Source organism: Magallana gigas, chromosome 2, assembly GCF_963853765.1.
Source record: "Magallana gigas chromosome 2, xbMagGiga1.1, whole genome shotgun sequence".
In the NCBI taxonomy this organism is placed as follows: domain Eukaryota; kingdom Metazoa; phylum Mollusca; class Bivalvia; order Ostreida; family Ostreidae; genus Magallana; species Magallana gigas.
The window spans coordinates 26,831,562-26,857,776 of NC_088854.1; the positions used below are offsets into that span (position 1 = coordinate 26,831,562).

A 26,215-nucleotide genomic window follows, 5' to 3' on the forward strand; every position below is an offset into this window, starting at 1 on the left:
AAAGAATGAAATCAAAACGAAAACTACGTTAATTATTTGTTTTAATTTCAGAAATGTTTCCCTTAATATCATGTGATAAACATAGAAATTGGCTGTATGCTAAAACTACGAAGCATATATACATGTATCATTTTGTGATATAAAAATTGCAAAATATTTTGGATTAGAATAAGACAAATAAAAAATTAATTAGATAACATAAAATTATGTGTGATAAAAAGATATCTCTGCTCCTCCTCCTCCTCCTCCTCCTCCTCCTCCAACACACAAAAGCTGGATTTTTTAGATCTTCATTTTTAACAATGGCTGATGCTGGGAAAGATCGGCAGCATATCCTTTAACGGGACGGTACACTCCCCTACAAAACAAAAAAAAATACATAATTCATCTGAACTGCAAATCAGATTTTTTTAATTCCATATTGATATTAGTTAGTATTAATAAACTGCCATTAAAACACGAACAATCTTCCATTTCTTGTAGTTATTTTCACTGTGGGAAAACCATATGATTATTACTAGGTTGTATGCATGTTTTACAACTTTCAAAGACAGAACGGTATTGATAATCTTTCTACCCATCGTTAGTAATAATCAAACCAAAAACTATAATTTTAAAAGTTTTTGATAAAAAATGTGTTTTTTAATTCTTTGCATTTATAATGAAAAATTTCAAACAAGTTTAAGTAAATGATAATTATGGTCAATATTAAAGGTTAAGATAGAGGTCAAGTTTGCTGGATCAAATATAGGAAATTATAGGTGGGCATTTGGATTCTTCTTTTTTCCATCTAAAATTATTTGAATGATACACTGCAATAAGATATAGAAAGCGGTTACAAATTTACAATAATATATGATTAAGGAAATGAAAATAGCTTTATATAAACTTTGTCAAATGAAGATCATTCCACGATTTTGAAAATAGTTACGACTTTGTCGTAAGTTCTTTTGTAGAACTCAACCATGGCATGCAAAGCAACAACAGTTTTTAGAGTGCAATGAAATTAATTAAAGCAAACTAAATAAAAAATTTAAAACACAATACTTGTTCCTCTTCTTGTGACAAATGATATATGTGAAGTTTATAGGCACTTTGACTTGTTTTGAAATTCGTTAATTAACTAGCTATAGCTGGTTTGGTTATAGTTAGACAATGCGATAAATAAAGGAAGGTGGCTAGAAGGTGACTTCCCTTGGCCTCGTACATGTGTACATAGTGCATATGCTCTCTCTCTCTCTCTCTCTCTCTCTCTCTCTCTCTCTCTCTCTCTCTCTCTCTCTCTCTCTCTCTCTCTCTCAGTATGAGCATGGATAAACGAGCTAATAAATTAATGCAGTAGGTCTTACCTCGATTTTCTTTCAAGGACTTTAATAATTCAAAGCAAAGTATAATGAATTAATAAATAATGATTTGACAAAAATGAATTGATAAGATATTTCCTTGGGGTTTTATTTTCAAGAGCGAATTAATTTGTTTAATAAATCATTTAATATATGCAATTTGTAATGTCCTATTGTAAAAATTCTGTCGTCACACAACACAAAAATGAATTTCAATTGGGATCAATTTGAAGGAACCAAAACATTATTTGAGTGGCATTTACATGTGTATTTCAAATAGGGAAATAGACATTCGTGTACAAATAGCCAAATATTGAAAAAAGTAACATTCATATTTTGCATAACCTCTTCATTAAATAGTCAATATACAACATAGGCGTCGGAACCGGGGGGTGGGGGGCTGGGGGGGGGGGCTTAGCCCCCTCCCACTTTTTTTGCAAACTTAGAGCTTACCATTAGGCACATAGCATCAGAGAGGGCCAGAGATTTCATGATTTGGAAAAAAAATTGAGGTAGGTAAGATTTTTTTTTAGTTATAAGTAAACTCCCCCCCAACGGATTATGAATTTCATGGTTTTGAGAATTAGTTCCTTTTTTTGGGGGGGGGGGGGGGGTCAAGATTTCTGACGATTAGTCTGCCACCCCCCCCCCCCCCCCCTATCAATTTGCTTTTGACGCCACTGTGCAAGGTACATATGATTGTATTTTAATATAAATTAAGATTTCCAAAACCAGATTCATCTTTTAAAAATAAAGTTTTACTTTTACATGTATTGATTATTATTTATGATTTGATTTGTTAATCGTGTATTACAAAAACAATACACGTACACATACCTTTTACACGTTCATGATAAGCTGTATTTTTCTAATGCATATACTTGAAATATTTTTTTTAGTATATGGAAATGACGTAATTGCAGACCTTAAATAAAGGAAGTCGAACACAGTACCTCTAATAACGATCATGGTCAAGATGTAACTCACCGCACCAGACACCGCAAGAACTAGTGACGTCAGAAGGATGGCCGCCGCAATGTAACACTTTTCTACAGTTGAACGGATATTACAAATTTAAAGCCGAATTGGGCATATTTTATTTGGCCCTACCCAAAAGGATTAGACACAAGCTCTAAAACTTTAATGTTATTTTCCTTGTTATCTTGTACATGCATTTTTTTTGTAAGATTGACTGCCAAACAAAATTAATACTAAGTATTCAATTTGTATTCATTGTAGTAACAACTATTCATTAACAATAAACAAAATTAATTCAAAAGTTGATAAAACTCTTGCATGGAAGCTGGATCAAAGAACTTGGGAAAAAAGATTTCATTTGCCTGGTTTACAATTCTCCGCCCCGCGAATGGTCCACGTGTTATTCTCCAAGCATAACATCGTCACCCTTTCTGTGTCGTGGTGGCGGTCCAATTTAGATGTTGAGTTGCACTTGAAATGAAGAACAGTACCCGGTGTAAACTCGCCAACCACTGATATATTCATATCTAGGCTGGGTACTGCAGGAGGAACACCACAGGCTGAAAACATACATGTATGCGTTTATATTATTGGATAACATTTTTAGAAATCAGTTAATTAAATGATATTTGTTATAATTAATATGCATTTAAAGTGTATATCAATTAAACTTACCTAATCCCTCCTTCAAAAGCATTAAAAGGAGAAGAGACGATAGTTGAAAAACAAAACACATATTATTTTGGCAGTACATCCTCATACTTTCTGGACATTTCTTATCCATGTGGAGTGTTGTAAATTTTAATGTACAAATAGAATGGGTGGAAAAGCCTCGGACATCCTGGACATTTCCTGTGCATATACTGCGGGATATGCTACATATACAATTATATATCCCTTCTGATAAAAAAACAACAACAACACCACAATGACTTTATCGGTACATAGTGTCTGCTTATGTTAATCTTCTATTTTTTTTTCTTTTGTTACCTTTGTTACAACGCACTTTGCAAAATTACGCACTTTGAAAAAAATTCAAAGTGCGTTAATTTTTTGACCAAGTCAACGCACTTTGAACAAAAAAAATTTCAAAGTGCGTTGATATCTTCGATATTAACGCACTTTGGAAAAAAATGTTCAGGGTTTAGTGAAAATAGTTGATAGTTTTATATACAATTAATGATTGTTTTTACCTTGTTTAGTTTAATATGATATATATTTTTTAAAAAAACTCACTGCATTCTCAGCTTACTTGATAAACAGTTTCTAAATGAGAATTTTTTTCTTTTCTCATAAGACAATATCGACAATTTACACAGAAAGAAAAATTCGGGAGGTTTGAATTATCCAAATATGACATCAACTTCGAATTCATCGCTTAGCAACTGCATTTTCCTTTTTTGAGTACGCAGCAAATTTACTTCTTATCTAGTATATTGGGCTATGCCCGACCGAATATGATTTATAAATATGAATAATGGAGATCAATGTATAACGTATTTCAACTGGCTTGTTGCAAATATGATGTAAAAAAGGATACCTTAGTTCTGTTTATAAAAAAACAATATGATCTTTTAGAAGATCAATGCGAGAGAATTAATCCACATCTTAATGGTTGTTTTTAAGTTTATAATAATTCAAAGTTCATAAATGTTAATATTATTTTATTGAAGTGATTTATTTGATAAGAATACGAAAAGAGGGTTAGTGTTGAAACACATAGATTCTTTAACATACCAATAGAGAAATTATTGTTCGGCCAGCTCAATTTTTTTCAATAACACTGCATGTACTTATAAAGAGCATATTTCTTTTTCCGATCATAAATGTTTACCCAAAGTTGCTTAATATCATACGTTTTGGAAGGAAAAATGAGTGACAGGGACCTTGATCTTGTGATCAATTAAATGATGCACTGGTATTTGACCTGTATCTTTGGATGGTTTGAACATATTTTATTGTATATATAGTATACAAAGGGTTCGAACACAAGTTCTTGCAACTTACTAAGTTCTCACCCAAACGATTTCTCTTTGGTTAACCCCCATCCCCGTACTAACAAATCGGGGAAACAGCTGGCCAAGGCAAGACATCGACATTCTGTTGAACAAACTACACCTGCAACGTGTGGTCTTGCGTTGCCACGCTGCAGAGTGATGTGATTTTGATGTCTCTGTATGAAGGGTATCACATGACGCACATGACGCTGAATAATTTCATCTCGATAGCGTACGCCGGTGAGATTTCCATTGACAATTTGTAGATGGGTCCTTCCACGTGCTGATATTCCACCCCACACCATAACGCTGTCGATGTTGCACAACACAAGCGTCCTGGTAACGCTCCCCAACGCGACGATACACCCTACAACGGCCGTCACTGCGATCCAAATGAAATCTGGATTCATCAGTGAACAGAACATTGGCCCAGTCCTGTATTCTGAATCGCAGATGTCGTGTGCACCACGCTAGTCTGGCGATACGATGACGTTGAAGCAGTACTGGGCGCACACTGGACGTCTTGGTCTGATGTTTTGCTCGCGCAGACGATTACGCACAGTTCTTGGACTAATTGGTCGAAGCCCTGGAATGCTACGGGCAGTCAAACTTGCTGTCTGGAAACGATAGCACAAGTCTAATGTAGTTGTCCTGTTGACGTGACGTCACACGAGGTCGCCCAGAGCGCGGTCGATCCTGAGTGTTGCCAGATTATTGAAAACGTCTCCATATTGACTGGATGGTGTTCCGATGAACTCCAAGGTGTCTTGCTACAGTATTTTGTGCCATTCCAGCTTGCAGCATCCCAACAGCACGATTACGTTGGTTTTCGTTGAGTCGTGGCATGACATAGGGGTAAATTTTGTTGAAACTAAAGTGATTTCCTTAACAAAAAAGTTTAAACAAATCCTTTACAGTTCTTATTCCAAAAGTATTGGCCCGTAAAACTCGTGCGTAGAAATTCTTCAATAAACAACTTTAAGTTCTAAAACATGACAGTATTTGCAGGTTTTGATACGTATATACGCCTGTTTGATTGAACATATTCCAAGTATTGAACATTTTTATAGGTTAAAAATCAATGATATGTTAAATATAAATGTTTTAAATGATTTTTTAAAAACAAAATCAGATTTATTGATATTTAAATTTTTCAGTAGCTTGTCCGACCGTGTATGGGCAATTTACACGCCTTGTCCAGCCATCTTCTTTAGTAACGATCTTAAGTTCCTTTCGACGTACGGGATTATAGGGTCATAAAAATAAAACTGGAATTCTCTTGAATACCCTTGACTTGACCTTCATATAATGTTCAAGATTCATCATGACTGAGGTCTTCATCCCGTGTGATCTGATATCTTGAGTTTATCAATATGGCTTGCTGTTTGTAAACTTTTTTCCAGTTCCAATGGCATTTACTCCTATTAATGATCATTGGCCCAAACCTTTTAGTTTTCAGTGAGATAGAGATAACACTGAAATTTCGAATTCTTTGTAATTATTATAAACAAAAAGATATAATAGCTTAAATGTCTAACTTCAAATGCCTTTGAGTTTTCATAAACTGCGATCATTTTCGCTTTCATTGGAAAAGTAGTCTGTGGACATTCTCCTCTACAAAAATTTGCCTACAACATGTTATACAAAAATCAATTACTGTAAATCTAACTACATTAGGTTTTCAGACACCGTTCTTGGACAATCAAACATAAGCAAAGTTCTTTAGGATATGCTTTTTTACAAGTCGAGAAAAAACACTCATAAAAACGTAATGAAAGAAATAACGCAGATACATAATGTAAGATACGTAAAACAACACAAATACATCCCTCCACAGTAAGATGGACAGATCTATATTTAGGTTACCAGTACGTTTGATCCTACTGTATACATTGGCCATGCTTCACTAAATGAATGGCGCATGGCGGCCGTGGTAGAGAGCTGTCAACTTCAGCGAGAAATCGCTATGATGAACTGCCCACAATGAAAAGTATATCAACCAAATGAACGGAATTACCGAGAGTTTTGTGTTGAAGTTGTGTAAATCTTTATTGCCAAAAAAAAAGAATGTTAAAGCCATACCACCAACAAAGATGAAAGATTGATATTATATGAATTTATTCGTTCCTATTAAGGCGGTCAATGCACGGACATGTACAGGTCAAGTCTCACAGGGGACAAAGCTTGGCATACTTCTGTCTCTATCATGACTTACTGATATAGAACCATTTTAACAAGACCTTGGACTTTCAGTAGGACGTAGCTATCTATGTCTTGCATCAAAACAAGTTAAAAATGACGCTGTTTCAAGCGAATTATACACCAATTGCGTGGTCTTAACTCAAAAGCCAGACAAATCTTGTTGATTTCAAAGAGCCATGGCTGAATGGCCAACAATGAAATAGACAGGCCTACGTCACATTGCCGTTTGACTCAACTACCCAAAGTCCAAGCTCTTGTTAAAATGGTTCTAATGAAGTTCACGTACATGGTCCAAGACCCTCTTTATATTTTACTCGCAAAAAGAAAGTGACGCAACCTCAGGACCCTTTGTGGATGTTTTAATTCTTTTGTAGAGGTTCAATTTAAACTGGTTTACATCTTAATTGTACCAGAGGCCTTAAAATGTTAATGCTATTCTAATTTGTTAGAAAATAATTGAATATAACATTTTCTTCACTTTTTAAGGGTCTGATGTTCCTTACCATTAATTTATTTAACAATCATTTAATAAAGTCACTAAGATGTAATTATAATTGCATGCTTTGTATTCAGTATGCGCGCAATTGCCTTTTTTGGGTAATTATCTTTTTTATCTTTTTTTGAATTTGATTAAGAAGGATTGGTACCTTTTTTATGCTAACAAACTGCTTAAATAATCATTATCAGAATCTTACGTTTATTGTCATGAATTTAAACGACTATTATAAAAGACGATGGAAATAACTTTTATTGAGAAATAGTCCCATCCCCTAACATCTACTTCACTCTCTCCCTAAACAAAAACATCACCAAAAAAAACACCAAAAGAAATTTCTTGATTGCAACGATCGATGAATGATAACGTGGCGAGACTATTTCATCTCCAAATGTCCTCACAATACATATTAAAAATATTTTTGTCTTATAACAAAAACTCAGTTTTAACAAGAAAAGGCATTTTCTCACATCTTATCTGCCTCATGCAGACACTTCGATTCAGTAAATAATGTGAATGTTGTACAATCAAATAGATCATCAAATGATCGATTTTAATTAAGTAAATTTGGTGTTTTATACACAACAGACAAATACTTTCAAAATTCCCAGAAACGCATTTTAATAAGATATTGTAACATGACAAAGTGTCAGAAAAATCATGCTCTGACTAATAAATGTTTTTCTATGTTACAAGCGTTTTGTAATTTTCTGATTTCCATGTCAAAGACATGAGTCATATGTCGAGAGCATTTGATTAATCTTTGCTCAATTTGTAAAAAAAATCGTGTTCACTTGTTGCATAGATTGTTTATTTAGGGGAGGGGAGTATGTTGTGCAAAAACATAAAGTAATGTACCGATAATTACTGTATTTTAACTGCATGGTGATAATGCTGATGTTGTTGTAAATTTATCAAGTTTTAAGAATCAACCGAGGCACACATATATTCGTGAGGTCATTTATTGTAACACCTCATAAGGCCCTTTACATATACATGTCACACCAATATTTTTTTTTCTAAATTAGTTATTGATAATTTTCGTACATTTATCAGTATACCAGTAATGAATGTAAATATAGTTTTTATCCCATCACTTTCAGCATAATTTTTAGAAATTTGATGACGTTTGGTTTTTAAAAAAAACCAGGGTTATTTTAGCAAAAAGACAAAAACAACAACAGTAACTTACAACGGTAAAGTTTGTAAAAGCAAAGAGAAAGTAGACAAAATTTGGTCCAAGCAACTCATTTTTTGAATAATTGTGTTTCTGAAAAAGGAAAAAAAAACACAAAAATACAAACCTCACGCAAAGATGAATCGTTTATTATTTTATTCCCGACCAGCCGCTCGTCGTTTTGAAAGACAAATAAAAGTTATACAGGCCACAAAGGGTCTCTGACCGCAGTGTATCTGCTATTGTAACATAAGAACAAGAGGCGTCGCAGGCATCGGGTTTTTTTTATCTGGCCGTGCTAGCCAAAAGGACAATTTTATTGTAAACCAACGGTTCACTTTCGCACCTTATGGCATTGGAGACAAACGGCGACATGTTGGGCCGGAACATTCCAGACTGAATGGTTAATAATCATGTATAATGATGAGCTGGTCAAAACGTGTGCAAAGTCATGAAGGGATTGATAATTAGTGACAGATGCATTGAAAGATAATTGTAAAATGCTTCAAAGATCAAAAGATTAAAACAATTATGGGGTTTTTTGTTGTTGTTTTTTTTTTTGGGGGGGGGGGGGGGGTGGGTGGCTTAATATTGTGAAGCCTTAATATTGTATTTCATAATTTCATGCACACATATTATTAATTATGCAAATACTGTAATCGTGTATTTTATGATAATGTTACATTAAAGTTTTAAAATTCAGAGAATTTAAAACTATCTATAACAATTTTTGTTATAGATAGTTTTAAATTCTCTGAATTTTCAAACTTTAATGTAACAATAATATATGAAATAAGTATTATGATGCGGACATGTAGATATGCGAACTATATTTGCGTGATTCATCATCGTTATACAAATCATTGCATGTTGTAGAAACGTCGCTTGTTTAGTCCAGTACAGATCTTATTTTCCTTTGAGATGAGTTACATATAGCGACAATAAAAGTGTTGTCTCGTAGTTAATGACATGCACCCCCGGGATAAGTGCATGTAGTACGAGTGCTGACTTTACACTACATTGTGTTACGATAATCAGATTTGTATACCGTTATGTAACTTGAAGTCGTGAAGAAATCTTAATCCATTGTATCTTTGAATTCAACGTCAGAAAAAAGCAATACAAGTTCATTTATTTTAAAAATTTGCCTTTTGATGCCAACCAAAAACATTGAAAATTGCCGAGAAATGACTGTTCACATCTTTGAATTGAATAAAGAAAATAAAATTACATAATAAATGGCTGGTTCTCTTATGTAAACATAATATAATTTTATCTCAAGTAACATTTAATATCGATGTTAATAGGAAAACAAATGAACTTGAACTCTTGAATAGTGCGATCTAGCGATGACAAATACAGAGACGTGCTGTTTTCACCTGCGATGCTCTCTACATGGCACGCACATTATTAGTCCTGATTAGAAATTAATAAATTTTGAATAATATTGAATTTTAAACCGGAAAGGTGAATGCAGTAAATAAAATATGCGACTAGAAAATGAATGTGTTAATTTGTTTTATGTAGCAATTAGTAATAAGCAAAATAAAAAAAAATCAACTAATTATTGACGGTAGGTAATAATTTATGATTTAATGACTAAGGGATAGGAAATGGAGTGCACAGGTTCAACACGATACCACGTCGTTTCCGAGGACAAGTGTCAGATCAAGCCCCTATTGTATCCCTTTGCATTAATCTTGTCCGTCACATTCCTAAACATACTGACGACATTTACTGATCGGCTGAAGGCAGTATTATGTTGACCGCGAAAGGGCCAAGAATGGACGGCTGATTTTTATTGCCATAATGGAGAACTGCTTCCTATTTGCTGGCTCCTGGAAAAATGGAGATTAAAAATCACTGCCGATTAAGAATTTTCTCATGATACATCCGAATTTCGAAAATGTTCAATAGTGCGAAAGATTCGAAACCGACCGAAACCAAATGGAGGCACTTCTTTGTGATGGTTGTGATGTCCACTGTTATTTTTGCTGCTATTTTTACGATGCGGCCCACCCTTGTTATTCACCCCATTGTGGCTATGGGGGTCCTTAACAGACCCCAATTCATACGGACCACCCTCATTAGGACCCAACAATTGCAGAGAATCACAGGAGAGGGTAAGTAAAACAAGCATGATTTTCATACATATGTTTGTATATCCATATATTTATCTAATGTATTGAGGATCGACATGCGAAGTTATAGGTATTGACAAACGATTTAGTTAAATCTCTCTCTCTCTCTCTCTCTCTCTCTCTCTCTCTCTCTCTCTCTCTCTCTCTCTCGTTTCAAAAGTCAAGTAATTATTTCAAGTTCATAAATACACTACCATATATTGCAAAAAAGGACAATACGACACCAACCATTGCAAACAGATGTTTTGTTCAGACAGTGGGGGATTCAAGAGGGATGGGGTGGGGGTGCTCCCCCTAAGATTGTCGAAATAAAGTTAAAGTTTTATTTCTCCTACCAAAGAAATTGAACAACTTCTGAGTGTTAATGATCGGCTCTGTGGAAACTCGTGTGATTTTACTACATTTCGATTGATTTCAACGGTGTAGTTTGGAGAAAACCTGTGGGTTCAATAGTGTAATGCTAAAAAAACTTATTTTTGTCAAGCTCCCCATGGGTTAAAATGAGACCAATCAACCACCTTTGAGTAATTGGTTATGCTACATGTAGCTTAACATGCTGTGTTTTTAATGACTCTTCCATGTTTGTTATAATACAAGCTGGCATAGTTATGATACATTTTAAACTTCATTTAACGTGGTATTTTTAAAGTTATTAATTTACAGGCATTATCTTTCTTATAAATTACATGTATCTCTGCAAGGCAGAAACTCTTCATGGGTTTACTGTAGTTTTTAAATTTTTAAAGAACATTGAAACAATTTTTTTTACTATATATATTTGTTAATTATAATTAAGAAGAAATAACACGAAAGTCAAACACTGAAGACACAATTATAACCTACAAAATATCTCTACAATCTAGGCTTCGCTCCCTGGGCCCCCTAGACCCCTGCCTACAACTGGCGCTCCCTCTAACTTCAAATCCTTTATCCACCCCTGAGGTACTAAAATAAATACAAGGAAAAAGAGAAAGTTACAAAGAAAACGGTCTTATCTAAGAAAGACAAGTTCTTAATTATATCTTTGGAACAAACCTAAACAATTTTTTAGTAGCTTTTCTCTTTGACATGCAACATGGTGCTTTTCTTTTGTCTCTGGTTTTAATGAAGTTGTTAATTATTAAACATAAAAAATCCTGTAAATGATCATGCTGACGTGTTTATACAGACATGTACCGTCAAAGTGATTTTATTGCGATGAGTGAATGCACAACACTCGCCACAGTGACACCCCTCGACGGTTTGCAAAACATGACACCATCATCTTTTTATTATAATATATATACTACACTTTTGTTTCATGCGGCTTTATTGAGCTCACCTGTCTCAAACAACATGATAGTAGACTAAGTAAACGTGTATCTTTAATAATAAATTTATTACAAAAAACAAACTAGCTGTTCTAACTAATTGTTGTTACATGCATTTTAACGAAAGTTAGTGAGCAGAAAATGTCATATTAAATAAATGTTTTATGCCTTTACAATTCCGGGAAACTTTCTGATGATTTATTATTAAAAAAAAAAGACACCTAGGCTACTCCGATATATAAAACAACAACCAAGAAGGTTTATTAAGGGGTCAATTTGGCTACATTTAGAAGAAACAAAAGAACCATCTGCCTTTAAGGCTACAACATGTATAATTACATATCCCCAAAAATAGGTTGCAGTGGTCCTTAAATAGTTCATCGTACTTGGTTCATTTCCAGGACAATTTTTTTTTATGACGTGATATTTATTTATATCCATGATTGTACACATATTTTCATGTTCTCTTGCTCTTGCTCTTCAGTTTGTCATACACAATGGCCAAACTGACGCAGCCAAGCGTGCATACGTGTGTAAATGTATCATAAACTATCATAAGAATAAGAGAGATTGAGATTCCTCACGACTTGTAAAATCTAATGTGTAGCTTGTCTGCTTATATAAGAACTGTTGTGGATACCTCATAAGCATGTTAGTCATTTTTTTTTTGGTCTGTAAATAGAATCTACTGTTTATACGTCATATAATAACATTTTCAACGAATTAGAATTTCTATGAATTTGTTTTGTCACAAACCTTGGCATTATTGGCTGGAATCGTAAAAATAAATTATGACGGTTTCCAAGTATTGAAGACAAAAAGTGAACTTAAAATCTCTCTCTCTCTCTCTCTCTCTCTCTCTCTCTCTCTCTCTCTCTCTCTCTCTCTCTCTCTCTCTCTCGCATTCCAGCGGCTCAAGACATGACGCTTTGACTTGTCACAGCGTCACATAAGGATTTTAGGATCCGCATTACCTACATTGTACGTTTTTTAAATTGTTGGAGTACCTGCTAACTGTTAAATTCTTATAGCTTTTCTGAACTTGGGCTGAAAAGCATTGAAACAAAGTTATTGATTATCATCAAATCACTGTGTCTATCATCAATTCAATATCAATTCCATTTTAACGTAATCATCGCGGTAAACTTAAAAGTACACCGAGAAAAATGTCTTTAGGTGACTATTGTCATATTCAGTATATATTTCAAATCAAGAAGAATCGAGTGATCATCGTCTTCTTGATCCAAAAAACAGAACAATTCATAATTAAGTAAGCATATATTAAGTGTAAATATACATGTATCACGTAAAATTACATTCACTATGCATCGGTTTTAATCACAGCACAAGACGTGGATGTTTACCTGTAATTAAACTGTGTGTACTTTTCATAAAGAATATGTCAATCAATCCCAAACTTGACTAAATCTTGAAATGAAAAAGGTCAAATTGTTTAACATTTTTATGATAGCTTTAATGTGATTGCACCACGATTTGTACTAAGCCCGCAAAGGGAGGTTATGACACTCTTTTAGAGCATGGTACTTATTACTTTAAAATGCATTAATTTTGCATGAGCATAGCACATTGTCAAGTTAACATAGAGTATTTAAACACGACACTCCTCAACTTTAAACGTTAATTACAACGAAATCTGAAACAAAACCAGAGTATGTAACATCTAATTAAGACACCATTCACTCATATTTAAAAGTGTATTTTCTTTAAGTTATATATCAAGCGACGCTTTGGTTCAAACATAGGTCTTTGTTGTTTTTACTCTGAAGAGAAGTTTCAATTTCAAACTCTATTGTCCCAACTGTCTTTTAACAAATCTGATTAATTGTCTTATAGACGAATTTAAATAGTCCATTATTATTCGGAATTGTATGTATACAAAGTTTGAATTTCATACTCCTGCCTTGAAGGCTATTGAAAATAACTGAAGCAAAAGTACACGGCATTGTTAACATTAACCCCCATTGATCGATTTACCAATTATTTGTTTTTCATGAAACGCTAGCTATACACGTACATCTAGGTACTGCATTTCTTTTCAAATATTGTATTTCTCCTCACAATACAGGCCATGTTCAAACACAAACGTATTGTTCAAACATTTTATTGTTTTGCTTAAAATTTACAATACCTTCAAGATGCTGCATACCTGTACTGAAAGACAATCAATGTTATTTGAATTTTACATTATTACGTTGTCCACATAGAATAGGCATTGCGTAACTATGTACTTTTGATGATTTTAACTCCCCATTACTCAATGAAATACACAGTCATGTAGTACGTGTGTATCGATTCTAAAATATGGGTACAACTGGCAGGATTTCAAAGAATATTTCTTACCGCACTATTGGTACAGTTCCACCATTTAAACAATCGAGCTGAAAATTGAACGAAGTCTCTAAGTTGAGTAAAAAAAGAAGCAATGAACATGTCCCTGCGGAGATACATGTATCTTACCTTTTCTTTTGTGTCGAAAGTGGATATTTACCATGAGTTGTTAAATCTTTAAAACCACATCAAATATTACATGGAGTATGTGCGGATTTTATTCCTTGGGCTGATATTCACCACATTTTTTATTGTGCTTTACCTCGTGTTGTCAAGTTATAGTCACACAAGCTATGGATATAAAATTGAAAGTGATGTCCATAGCTTCTTTATCTTTGAAGGTTAGTATTGCTTACATCTTCAATGGAGGGACACATGCACTGAACAATCGGTTTAACTGAACCAACGATTTATAAATTTACATTTATGTATATCTATTATAAAATCCTGAACGAATGCCTACACCATGTATAGTTTACAAACGTGTGCAAAGAAATCGACGGGGGAATACTATATCGTACCAACGTCCTAATACTTTGTTTAGGATGATACCAAAAAATCTTTATTTCTCTCTGTTCGATCGTATAAATATTCTCATACTGTAATGTGCTGACTATATCCCTCGTAAATTAAATTTTTTTTGTTTGGTCAGTTGCGTATAAGTGCGATCCTCAAGGTCCCGTTTGCGTCAGTAAGGAAAAGACAACGAAATTGACACATGAGATTTAAATTTTCATGATATTTGAAATTTGTTTTTTTTATGAAGATGTATCGATTATTTTACATGCTTTTTAACCTTTTACAGAGTTTCTCGGTTGTAACAGTTAGGTCCATTGTACCCTCATGGCTATAATTTTGCTAGTTAAAGGAAATGTGTCATTGATTTGTCGATCATTGAGAGACCTGCTATTTAAAACCAAATAAAACTTGCGGGCGCCTGCAAGTTGTTATTTTTTTTAATCCAATAATTAATATGTGTCTATTAATAAGCTAAAATGAAAACCAACTTACTCTTTATAATTATGCTTTGGTATAAAATTGACAAGTATGAAACATACGACGATTAAATTCATTACTATGAACAGGATATTTGAAGTCTCGTATGCGTTATTTACCGATAGTCTTACCTCATCCAAAATGATGGACATAAATGCAATTCATATCAAAGTTACCATGCATCACGTTCGTACATGTAACTGTATCAGTTATTTAAAGATAAATCAAATGGATTAAGTGCATAATTTTGCACTTTATGAAGATCAATCATACTGATTTCATCCTGAAAAATACACGCATCTTATTTGCAGAATATACCATATTTATTTATTTTTTTTAGTTTTCTTTAAAACATTTTACAATAAGATTTGTGTTTTATTTCAACGTTTTAACTTGTTTAACTAATTTCATTTTTTTCTTCATTTTATCTCACAGAATAATAAAAAAAAAAGTCCAGATGAAACAAATTTTCTTTCAATGTTTATAATTCTGATACATTTCTTTTTTTTTATTACGATCAGAGAACATCAAGTCCGCCATAATCAACGAGAAAACGACTAACAGCACAGAGTACGCAAAATACATAATCCCGTACGATAACCAGACATTGTGTCAAAGTATCCCAGACACAAAAAACTGGACATTCCAATGCAGTGTACAGTGCAAGGAATTAAAACTAACGGACATTCCAACGACTAAAGTGGACGTAATCAAGTCTTGCTCTATGTTGCAGGAAGGGGTTTCGTGGTCACTCATTGCAAATCGGACATTTTTTCACGTCCCATTTAAATCAAAATGTCTGGACAATTTGATAAAAGATCATTGCTCAACTTCCAACGCTGTGCCAAATATTGCCCATTATGTATGGTTCTCAAAGAAGGAGATGAACTTCTATCACTTTTTAAGCTTCGTGAGCACCTTAAAACATTTGAATCCATGCCTGGTTCTAGTTCACGGGGAGGTGCCTTTTGGACTGTATTGGGAATATATTGTTTTAATCGCGAACAATATCATCAATGTGAAAATGTCTCCTCCAACAACCATATTTGATAGAAAAATTGGTCGAATTGAACATCAGGCTGATGTTGCCAGACTTCTTATCTTGAAAGGTAAACATTCTTTATGCTCATATGGTTGAATATAGAAAGGTAGGTAACTCAATCGTTATTTTTGTTCATGTTCATCTGATGTTTTTTCTTCAATAAAAGTTTGAGTGATACAAAAAAATCTAGTATTACCAGTATTTCCTTATTTTAGACCTATTTTCAATCATGGTTGTATGTTTTTCAGTTTTTATTTAACTGAATATTTAACTAAATATACGTGAAATGTAGTACTGTTCATGTTTGCTTCACTGATTTATCTTTGGATTTTTTTCTTGTATTTGAAATAACATGGAGACGATAAATGTTTATCAGATTTTTCTCATCCATTATCCGCTCGTTTCATGCTGTGAACGAACTGATTTCTTTTAACTCTATTCTTTTATTTTCAGAATATGGAGGAATTTATCTTGACACAGATGAAGTTATATTAAGATCTTTAGATAACTTATTGAACTACACTTTTACCTTAAGTCACGCCGTTGATAATAACTTAAGCAATGGTCTGATACTTGCATCTCCGAATGCAACTTTCATTTCTCATTGGTTAGACGGATACAGGACATACACAAAGGCCCAGTGGGCTTACCATTCCACCATTTTACCATGTAAACTGTCAAAACAATATCCAGATTTATTGCACGTGGAGAATAAAACATTTGTCAGACCAAATTATACTCAACTACCACTGTTATTCAAGAAGAACTTTAATTGGTCTCAGAATTACGGCATTCATTTGTACATACGTTTCTACAAAAGTATGCATACATTTAATGACATAAGACGTTTGAATACGACCATGGGTTCTGTGGCTAGATACATCTTGTATGACACGAAAGAACTTTGTTTCGACACGTAGGTATCTTGTTTAGTAGATAGATACAATGTAGTTACTTTATTTTCTGCCCCCCCCCCCCCCAAAAAAATGTACCAAAAAGTTTCAGTCTAAAAGTAGTCAATGTATGTTCCTCACAATTACAATGTTATGTACATGTAATGTTCAATACATTTTTTCCATTTATTTTTTAAAGTTAGTTAGGATGTTATACGTTGTATCTAAATAACTGATATGGGGAAACCGATATAAGCTCAAAATATTGTGTTATTTGTACCAGAACATTTCATTAAAATTGAGAGAAAACATGCAGATATTTATTTACAACATTCATATATTTTTCTTCAGCACCAAACGGATTGATATGAATTACTATATAAACGTATATGTGCCATATACAGTATTCATTTATTTATTTTGGTATCCATGATGTATTGTCCTTTTATCACCCAAAATCTCCTTTGCATACAATTATTTCTGCAATGGAGGGATATACCCATTAAAACAAAAATGCTTTGTTCCGAGGGACGTCTTATGATAGCATTATTCACGAAACTTGCAGCATGAAATATCATTCAATGCTTTTCATTTTTAATTCAAGTGCATGTACACTTAATTAATATGAGATTTTAACGTTTAAGATTTTCCAGGCATCGCTCTCCTTTGTTATTTGTTATTTTTACTATTTATTGCTGAAACAATTTACAGCAACTAAATTAATAAATTCAGTCTGAAAGGTATGTTTATTGTTATTATTTCCCTGCTCTCCCAAAGAATAAATCAAATATCTTGCTATAAAGTTTATAGTATACTGTAATTTAAAATAAGTAAATAAATCATTGCTTTGTGATATGGTAAAGTGAAGTAGTCTGTGAGGATTTCATCATATCTTATACGAAATCATTGTAACATAGTCATTGCAAGAGTTCATGGTTTTCTGGTGAAAGCTTTGTTTATAAATACACAGTTAATATTGTGTCTAATAGCCATTTACAATCGTAAATATAAAACAATAAACAACACTAAAATGTAAGTATGGATACAAGTTATGCGCTTGTTCAAGATCATGAGTATTCTAACAAACTCATAAGGCCTCACAGGGTTTGAATACGTGACCAACCAAAGTCACATCCTAATCTTATTTCTTAGTTGAACACACTGAAAAAGGTATTTTTATTAACCTGTTTTGCATTATTTGACAGTACATATTAAATATGAAAATTCAATGATTCTTTTTACCGACAATATATCTTGCAAAGTAAAATAAAAACACAAAGGATCAAATGAATTCAATTCAAATGTCATTATATAATCCATATGAGTCTTTAATTTAATGTTTGAAACGATAATCCCCACCTGTTGTTTCTACTTAATGTTTATTATACCCCAGCTCCGAAGGAGAGGGGGCATACTGTTTTACTCTTGTGTGTTCGTCCGTCTGTCTGTCTGTCCGTCCGTCTGTCCGTCCGTAACAAAAATGTCTGTCGCATTTATCTCAGCAACTACTTATCGCAGATGCTTGAAATTTTTACACAGTGTTTGTTAAGGCATGCCATATCGTGGGAAATATTTTTGTACCAATCGGACGTCAACTTCCTGTTAAATGACGACTTTGTTTATTTTTAGCCAAAATTTTCAAAAAAAAATTTGTCAAAGAATTCTCAGCAACTGTTTATCGCAGATGCTTGAATTTTTACACAGTATTTGTATAGGCATGCCATATCGTGGGAAATATTTTTGTACCAATCGGACGTCAACTTAATTCCTGTTAAATGACAACTTTGCTTATTTTTTAACCAAAATTTTCAAACAAATTTTTGTCAAAGAATTCTCAGCAACTGTTTATCGCAGATGCTTGAAATTTTTACACAGTATTTGTATAGGCATGCCATATCGGGGGATATATTTTTGTATCAATCGGACGTCAACTTCCTGTTAAATGACGACTGTGTTTATTTTTAGCCAAAATTTTCAAAAAAATTTCTGTCAAAGATTTCTCAGCAACTATTTATCGCAGATGCTTGAATTTTTTACACACTATTTGTTTCGGCATGCCATATTGTGGGATATTTTTTTGTAACAATCGGACATCAACTTCCTGTTAAATAATGACTTTGTCTATTTTTAGCCAAAATTTTCAAACAAATTTTCGTCAAAGATTTCTCAGCAGCTATTTATCGCAGATGCTTGAAATTTTAACACAGTATTTGTATAGGCGTGCCATATCGTGGGATGTATTTTTGTATCAATCGGACGTTAACTTCCTGTTAAATAACAACTTTGTTTATTTTTAGCAAAAATTTTCAAACAAATTTTTGTCAAAGATTTCTCAACAGCTATTTATCGCAGATGCTTGAAAATTTAATACACTATTTGTTTTGGCTTCCCATATTGTGGGATATTTTTTTGTATCACTCGTATGCCAGCTTTCTGTTAAATGTCGACTTTGCTTATTTTGCATATTCACATCAGAGCGGGGATATCACTTGTGAACATTGGCTCACAGATATCTTGTTTTTGTTGCTTCATTTGTTTGCGTCTGTCATAAAAGCAATTTAACGTGTACCACCGGTTTTTGTTTTTTGTTTTGGTTTTTATTTAAACAACACCATATCCTTTCTTTCTAGTACACTATATCTAAAATCTAATGTAAAAATCAAATGAATTCTGATAAAATTTATAAACTGTATCTAAATACTAACGTTATGTTAAATGTCTATTCTGATATATGAGAGATCAATAGAATAAATATCTTTACAGATATACATTATTTCATTCAAATCCTCTAAAATATAGGTCCATTTTTTTTAATCAGATACTAGTACTCAAAAACATGTTCAGGGGTTTCTCAACCAACAGTTTGCTTTTTGCATCATTTATCACATAAAAAATCATTCTGTATTTCAGACACATTGTAACAGATAAATTACAATACTTATACACGTACATGTGCTTACGGAAATAACCTCTTACTTTGCTTAAATATATGAATATGTGAATTATCCCCGTTCAATGCGATTTTCTTTTATGTGTGTGAGAGCAGGCTTTAAACCAGTATCAATCCATTGTCAAGAGTACGCGTATCTCTCCCCTAAATGGGAGAGGATCGTACAAGTTGAAAATTGCATTTGCTCCGCGTTTAGAACCATTTTAACAAGAGCTTGGACTTGAGGTTGTTGTGTCAAACAGCTCGAGCCTTGTTATTGTTTACATATATGATGTATTGGTGTAAGTTTCGATCAGATGAAGCATTTTCTATTGATGATATTATTTATGAACAAAGTATATCAGTTTATCTTGTTTTCCACGAGTCATTTTGTCAAACAAATGTTAACTCCATATTTTACATTATTTGTATACAAATACACATGTATAAGACTCGAGCTTTGTTTACATAACAATGGATTCTTATCTCTGTATCTCTCTTAAACCTTGATTTCTAACATTGAAATGGGGGTCATCATTCAAAATGCGCAAGTAAACCATTATGTTCATGTACATAAAAAAAAGAAAATGCAATTTTGTTCTAAAATCGAATCTAAGTCCCTTTAATGAGTGTCTTAGAAATTACCTGGTAATGTTATTATGCTGGCAAAACAGAATAGAAGATTCATTCTCAATTCTAAATCAATACAATGATTACTGGATTGAAATAAATTGATCCCGTAAAGGCTTGGAAACATTTTTTGTGATATACTGAACCAAAGATTACTTGTCTTTCTTAAATATATTCAATGAATTAGAAGTAAAAATTGTTTTACGAAAATTCTAATTTGGGAATTATTTTGATTGTCTAATTGGCATTTTTCCCGATAACACGGCTATATTTGCTTATTGGATCCACAAAATTAATAAACGTGGACACTTATTTTTATCTATTCAGTGAAAATCATGGAATAAATGAAAATTACGTTAAATTGTTGCCAGTAATCCTATCTACAAATTTTATTTAGATTTGCTTATCTACTAACATTTAATTAAATTGATGAACGGAACATCGAAATCCACAGGAATTGGTTTTCAAAGAATATGGATAAACCTCAGTCTGAATACCCATCTTTGAAATTTAATTGACAAAACTAATAAAAAAGATAAGAGGAACATTTCTCGCATTATCACCGGTCTGAGATCGGTTTGTCCGGTGTGAGACAGCAGTGTGAGATTTTTCTGTCTTACACTGTGTATTACTACGCTATTTTAAAACGTAAACAAATGTTGTCTGCTGTAGGGAAATGCAAAATGGTGCATGGAGATTATCCATTAAGTAACTGTGTTGCTTGATTAATTACTATTTATCATATTTTTTAATTTAAAAAAAAAATGCCGTATGCTCTCATATTGACTTGCACTATTTGAAGCACGAGGAGGGATAAACCGAAAGTAATCTTTAGAACGTCATAACAGAGAGTTGTTAAACATCATTTTTTTAGGTAATATAATGCGAGAAAAATAATCATTCATTATATACTCGTGTGGGATAGTGAATTCCACCTCGGGACCAAGATTCACGGTTTAGGACTCGGATAAGCCTCGTCCTAGACCGTGAATCTTGTCCCCTCGGTGGAATTTCACTATCCCACACGAGTATATAATGAATGATTCTATTAATCCCACAATCAGTCATCTGTACATTGCAATTTGCGCATAAAAAGAGCAGCTAGTTGAAGGCTGAATGTGTGAAATATTCTGAACTGTCACGTCACTGATCAGTCATGAATCGGCGATTAGTTCTCTTCGTATTAATGTTAATCGTCTTTACTTTGTTTCGTCTTGACTTTACAAATGTTTATCGTGCCTTTTTCGGATATAGAGTTGAGAGTGAACACCCGCGGCGTCCAAGTCGTTACCAGTCAGAAGGTCTGTTACAGTATTACTTTCACTTCTATTACTCTTAGCAATTATTCCTTTGTCATCACTTAGGTCAAAATTCATTTATTTCACTCAAAATATATGCTCGAAACACTACTCTCTCGCCATTTACCTTCGATAGCATTTTGCTGATGCCATGTGTAGATTTATACAGTCAGGTAATCAATTATTATTCGTTTCACCTCTTATGAAACAATGAAATTATACATAATTATACATAAATTAACATAACCTATTTTTGTGGCATAAAAGCAATTTTGCCTTAACGCCAACCATTCTTGTATTAAAATGGTGATAAATAATGGAAATATACCTGTTTCTCCATTTACTGTGAAGTTTGGGTTACTACTAAATTAAGAATATGTTTAAGAAATCTTAAGTGAACACGCTCAATAACGTCAGTAATTTCACATCAGTATAGTAAACCTGGTAAGACAACTTTATCAAATAAAACCAGCTGAATATCAAAAGACAAATCAACTAATCTATTTTTTATTTTAAATTATTAGATACATATACATAGCCTTTTTTAACTTGTGTTCACCTAGATGTTTCTTGGCTTTTCAAAAAGACCCAGAAGGAGAAAAAATACTCCTAGATAGTTATACCCTTTTACCACTTCTTCAGTGTAGGTCTGTAACTCCCGGTGAAAAATGGATGACGACCTGGGAGCTACTGTGCCTCTCATATATGCACAATAGTACAAAAATATAATATTCGGCGCACAAAAATTGCGCTACTTTTGAACTGATTTACCTTATTTACACACGTATTTCGTGGAAAAACTCAGTACAATCAAATTCTTCAGGCAATTAACTACTGATATTGTTTCTCATACTTGCCTCGGCCTTTCTCCCAAACACGCTAACCGACCTCGAAAAATTAAGTTTGTTAAATTCACGTCGAAATCGAGAGTCGCCATTTTTTTTTAACATGTAAGCAAACTGCACGACTTCACTTTACGGGGTGGTGATGGTGTTTAAAAGAATATCAGAGGCAAGTTAAGTGACGGTATTTGTAGTAAAATATCCGAGGAATTTTTTGTAATCAAATAATAGTGCAGAATATGTTCGTTGATAAAATGAGTTAGTCCAAAACTAGCGAAATTGTTTGTGCGCGGTAAATTGCAGTTTTTTTTTTTACTTTTGGGAGGCACATACTATAGTTCCCAGGTCGTCCATCCATATTCTGTCAGACCGGGAGCCACAAACTTATACAGCAACCACTTCTAATTCAATGATCACAATTCTACATAAAAGTAGATTTGGGAGCAGGTTAGAATGATATTCACAGAATATCATTCGTTAAGTTTTTTTCTCGTATATACTGTAAGTTTCTATTTTTCACAGTGCGACAAAATTTATCAAGATGTAGTGCTTGTTGTAAATCTGGGGCTGACTCTGATGATAATACAGTGTTAAATAAAATGAAAAGTTAACAATGATTAAGCAAACAGTTCCCTATATCATTTATAATGCTAGTTAACCCATTTCTATCAATCGTAAAATTTTCAATGCTGTTAATACAAACCTAACGAAGGGAAGTCGCCATATGGAAGGGGAGTCGCCACCAACATACGGGGGAATTCATTTTCTCCGCTTCGGAGACGAGATAATTTTAGGTCACGGCATTTGTAAGTACTTATAATGAGTATTCCCAATACACATTAAGCGCAAGGAAGACAGTGATATGCAAACATTTGTTGCTCTTTGTGTCTCAAACACTAAGAAACTATATATAGCAAATTATAAAAAGTACCATAAAGTAGAACAAATATGCATAATTTGTAAAATAAACGACTTGCTCTGGGTTACAGACAGTTGAAACAGTAAAAACAACGATGTACCTCTTGTGCGATAATTAAATCTTAACAAATCAGGGCATTTTTTGCTCGTGTTATTGGGTGGTCATTTCAATTATTAATTATCAATTATTATTACGTTAAGTACATAACACATAAAGGGTTTTATAAACGGTAGCTAGAAATGCAATAAATTAATGCAAATAAAAAGACACATAATTGTGTATATTGATACCTTGTCTTTTTCTCTTTTTCTTATAATTTGTTTTGTGTCTCAAACCATATCAGAGGCGCATGATGTACAAAACAACATTCACGAAAAACGCCAAAAATAACTATTGTATTATAATAAGTATGATAATCATTTTTCACCGGCGGAAATGCCCGAGTAGTTACAATTGTGATAAAAAGGAGAGCGATGCAAACTGGAATTATTTGCTGTTTTGGTGTCCTTTCCTGTCCTTTCGAAGAATGGCAAGTGGGTGCTTTTGTTAATTGATACGATTATCTAAAAAGGCATCGATGACTTGTAATATTTTTTTTGAGTATGTGCAAAATGCGATATTCCTGTTGATGATTGCTGCTGTTATTTTGGGAGCTGATTGAGTCATGATTGTGCATATTAATGATAAATTATTCCAGTAATTTGACAGTTCAATTGCATTAATTAGCATAATTGTACACCTATTGTACACTACATATATTTGTTTTACATATAGTCACCAACTGGGTTTTTTTCTTTAAAAATAAAATGTTTTATTTGGTGATGCATGCTGGTATGATGGTAGCTAGCAATGAAGAAAAGTACACAACCTGAGTTAGCGGTAGCTGCAGGTCTGTAGCTCCCGGTCTGAAAAAAATTCGGAAGCTGCAGACCTGCAGCTAAGTTAGCGGGTAACATACATATTTTCTGAAATGCCTGCTACCATTATAGCCCATGCTTATGAATCACAAAGAAATTTTACTGTTAAAAAGTGATCAAATGTACTTAAAGTGCTATTACTTTCAAAACTTTACACATAAGAAAGTGTCCATTTGCCTTATATGTGAAAGTTACCATGGTAATTACAGCTACCTGGAAGTTTGAGGTCAGAATGTGCAACTTCGTAGGGCTTATGCCATTAAAATAGTTTTTATAGCAATTACTCACATAAAGTTTGTGTATCACTGTCTTCCGTGCGGTATAAAGTTTTTGAAAATACCTGGTATAAATACCTACAAAAGTAAGGACCTAAATTTCTTCTGTTTCCGTTGCAGAGGAAATCAAACAACCCCCTACTTTTAGGCGACTCCCGACGTTAAAGGTTTTATACGGTGTACATGTATATGGAAAATAAGGAAGTTTACAATTTTTTTTCCTTGACGTTCTGCAAGGTTACGATAGAAATCAGGTGAAGTTTCATCTTAAAATCTTCTGACTTGATACCATTGTACATGCTTTTTAGAAGGAAACTAGGCATTTACCAGATATACCACTTTTAAAATCTTTATATCATAACCTTTACGCCATACAGTATTGAAATCAATAAACGCGAAGAACATATCGTGTTGCGACACATTAACGTTCGTAGTAAAACCTGCATCACTATTATGTTGTCAAGTGTAGAATAACCGAACTGACATCCTCTTATTATATTCAAATGATCAGGAAAAAATTCAAGTCGATTGCTTAAAATGCTTGGAAACAGCTTGCCAAGGCAACTTTACAAAGTACATGCAATTGATCTTTTATTCTTCGATATTGTTGAGTCACCTTTATTTTTATAGAAAGGTTTCTCTATGCATGCCAAGCATTCATCTGGTACAATACATGTACCTGTATCATCTATTCTAGTAACTGAAAATATACGTAAATTAGGTTATATGCAAAGTAGGCATATTTTTATTCAAAGACGAAAGACTGTTTATAATTCAAAATATGTAAATAATTTACAACTGAAATCATTTCAAACAATTGTTGAAGATTATATAATTAAGGTTAAAAAACTTCAGCCATCAGATTAAAATAATTATGATTAAACTAGTCAAACTATGATTTTTACACAGTGAATTAAATTGAAATCAAAGAAAAAGTTATCAAGACAGACCGTTCGAATTCCATAACTTTTTGTACGAAAAGAAAAGTTGTTAACGTTACTTGCTAAAATGAAATCAATTTGCGGATAAGCAAACATAAAATACATAAATATTTGATATTTTCTTAGCAATATCATATAGATAGATATAGATATAGAGATATATATATATATATATATATATATATATATATATATATATATATATATATATATATATATATATATATATATATATAAAATCCAAAAAGAGTGATAGGTGATATCACACAGTATAAATACTTGTAATCAAAAAACTTTAGAAATAGAAACTTTGGAACTGTTCATTTTCTTTTTCTTTTTTTTGATTTATATATATATATATATATATATATATATATATATATATATATATATATATATATATATATATATATATATATATATATATATATTTGCTAATGAACTGTACGACGATTGCGTGAAGCATTCTTGTTGAAGAACTGCAGGGCAAAATCGTTAATGATGTTATGATTAATGCATATTGTTTTTTTTGTAATTATA

The 26,215-nt window shown here is 32.9% G+C and overlaps 3 protein-coding genes across 9 annotated transcripts in view; 2 read left to right on the forward strand and 1 right to left on the reverse strand.

Annotated features, from left to right (window-relative positions):
* Positions 1 to 144: 144 nt before the first annotated feature.
* LOC105317756 (uncharacterized) lies at positions 145 to 14,261 on the reverse strand. Of its 5 annotated transcripts, XM_034447738.2 has the most exons (6): positions 14,123 to 14,261; positions 14,006 to 14,043; positions 2,684 to 2,881; positions 2,297 to 2,392; positions 1,350 to 1,368; positions 145 to 358 (listed from the first exon to the last, which is right to left on the reverse strand). In XM_034447738.2, the coding sequence occupies exons 3-6, from the start codon at positions 2,844 to 2,846 to the stop codon at positions 283 to 285; spliced, it is 354 nt and encodes a 117-aa protein (XP_034303629.1). In that variant the 5' UTR covers positions 2,847 to 2,881; positions 14,006 to 14,043; positions 14,123 to 14,261; the 3' UTR covers positions 145 to 282. The 5 variants fall into 5 exon arrangements, with proteins under 5 accessions (XP_034303629.1, XP_011412788.3, XP_011412786.3 ...); XM_011414486.4 differs by lacking the exons at positions 14,006 to 14,043; positions 14,123 to 14,261 and adding an exon at positions 2,997 to 4,981 and having other exon boundaries at positions 2,331 to 2,392; XM_011414484.4 differs by lacking the exons at positions 14,006 to 14,043; positions 14,123 to 14,261 and adding an exon at positions 2,997 to 4,981.
* Positions 4,990 to 26,215, forward strand: part of LOC117681786 (uncharacterized) — a 24,493-nt gene continuing 3,267 nt past the window's right edge. Inside the window, exon 1 of one of the 2 annotated variants that reach the window (XM_066075900.1) lies at positions 4,990 to 5,139. Coding sequence is in view for 1 of the 2 variants with exons in the window: in XM_034447741.2 (XP_034303632.2) it covers positions 21,640 to 21,784 (145 nt within the window). In the remaining variant the exon portion in view is untranslated. Of the gene's footprint in view, positions 5,140 to 21,431; positions 21,785 to 26,215 lie in introns of those variants that run through there. The other variant, XM_034447741.2, reaches the window with a different exon arrangement.
* On the forward strand, positions 9,784 to 17,007 carry LOC105317758 (uncharacterized). Of its 2 annotated transcripts, none has more exons than XM_011414488.4 (3): positions 9,784 to 10,316; positions 15,511 to 16,098; positions 16,485 to 17,007. In XM_011414488.4, the coding sequence occupies exons 1-3, from the start codon at positions 10,100 to 10,102 to the stop codon at positions 16,949 to 16,951; spliced, it is 1,272 nt and encodes a 423-aa protein (XP_011412790.3). In that variant the 5' UTR covers positions 9,784 to 10,099; the 3' UTR covers positions 16,952 to 17,007. The 2 variants fall into 2 exon arrangements, with proteins under 2 accessions (XP_011412790.3, XP_011412791.3); XM_011414489.4 differs by lacking the exon at positions 9,784 to 10,316 and adding an exon at positions 14,193 to 14,334.

Coding starts and splice junctions, on each gene's coding strand:
- LOC105317756 (XM_011414484.4), bottom strand. CDS start 3,105: ATGGATAAGAAATGTCCAGAAAGTATGAGGATGTACTGCCAAAATAAT. Junction 2,882..2,996: donor GCTTTTGAAGGAGGGATTAG/GTAAGTTTAATT, acceptor GTATGTTTTCAG/CCTGTGGTGTTCCTCCTGCA. Junction 2,393..2,683: donor GGCGGAGAATTGTAAACCAG/GCAAATGAAATC, acceptor GTTCAACTGTAG/AAAAGTGTTACATTGCGGCG.
- LOC105317758 (XM_011414488.4), top strand. CDS start 10,100: ATGTTCAATAGTGCGAAAGATTCGAAACCGACCGAAACCAAATGGAGG. Junction 10,317..15,510: donor GCAGAGAATCACAGGAGAGG/GTAAGTAAAACA, acceptor TATTACGATCAG/AGAACATCAAGTCCGCCATA. Junction 16,099..16,484: donor CAGACTTCTTATCTTGAAAG/GTAAACATTCTT, acceptor TTTTATTTTCAG/AATATGGAGGAATTTATCTT.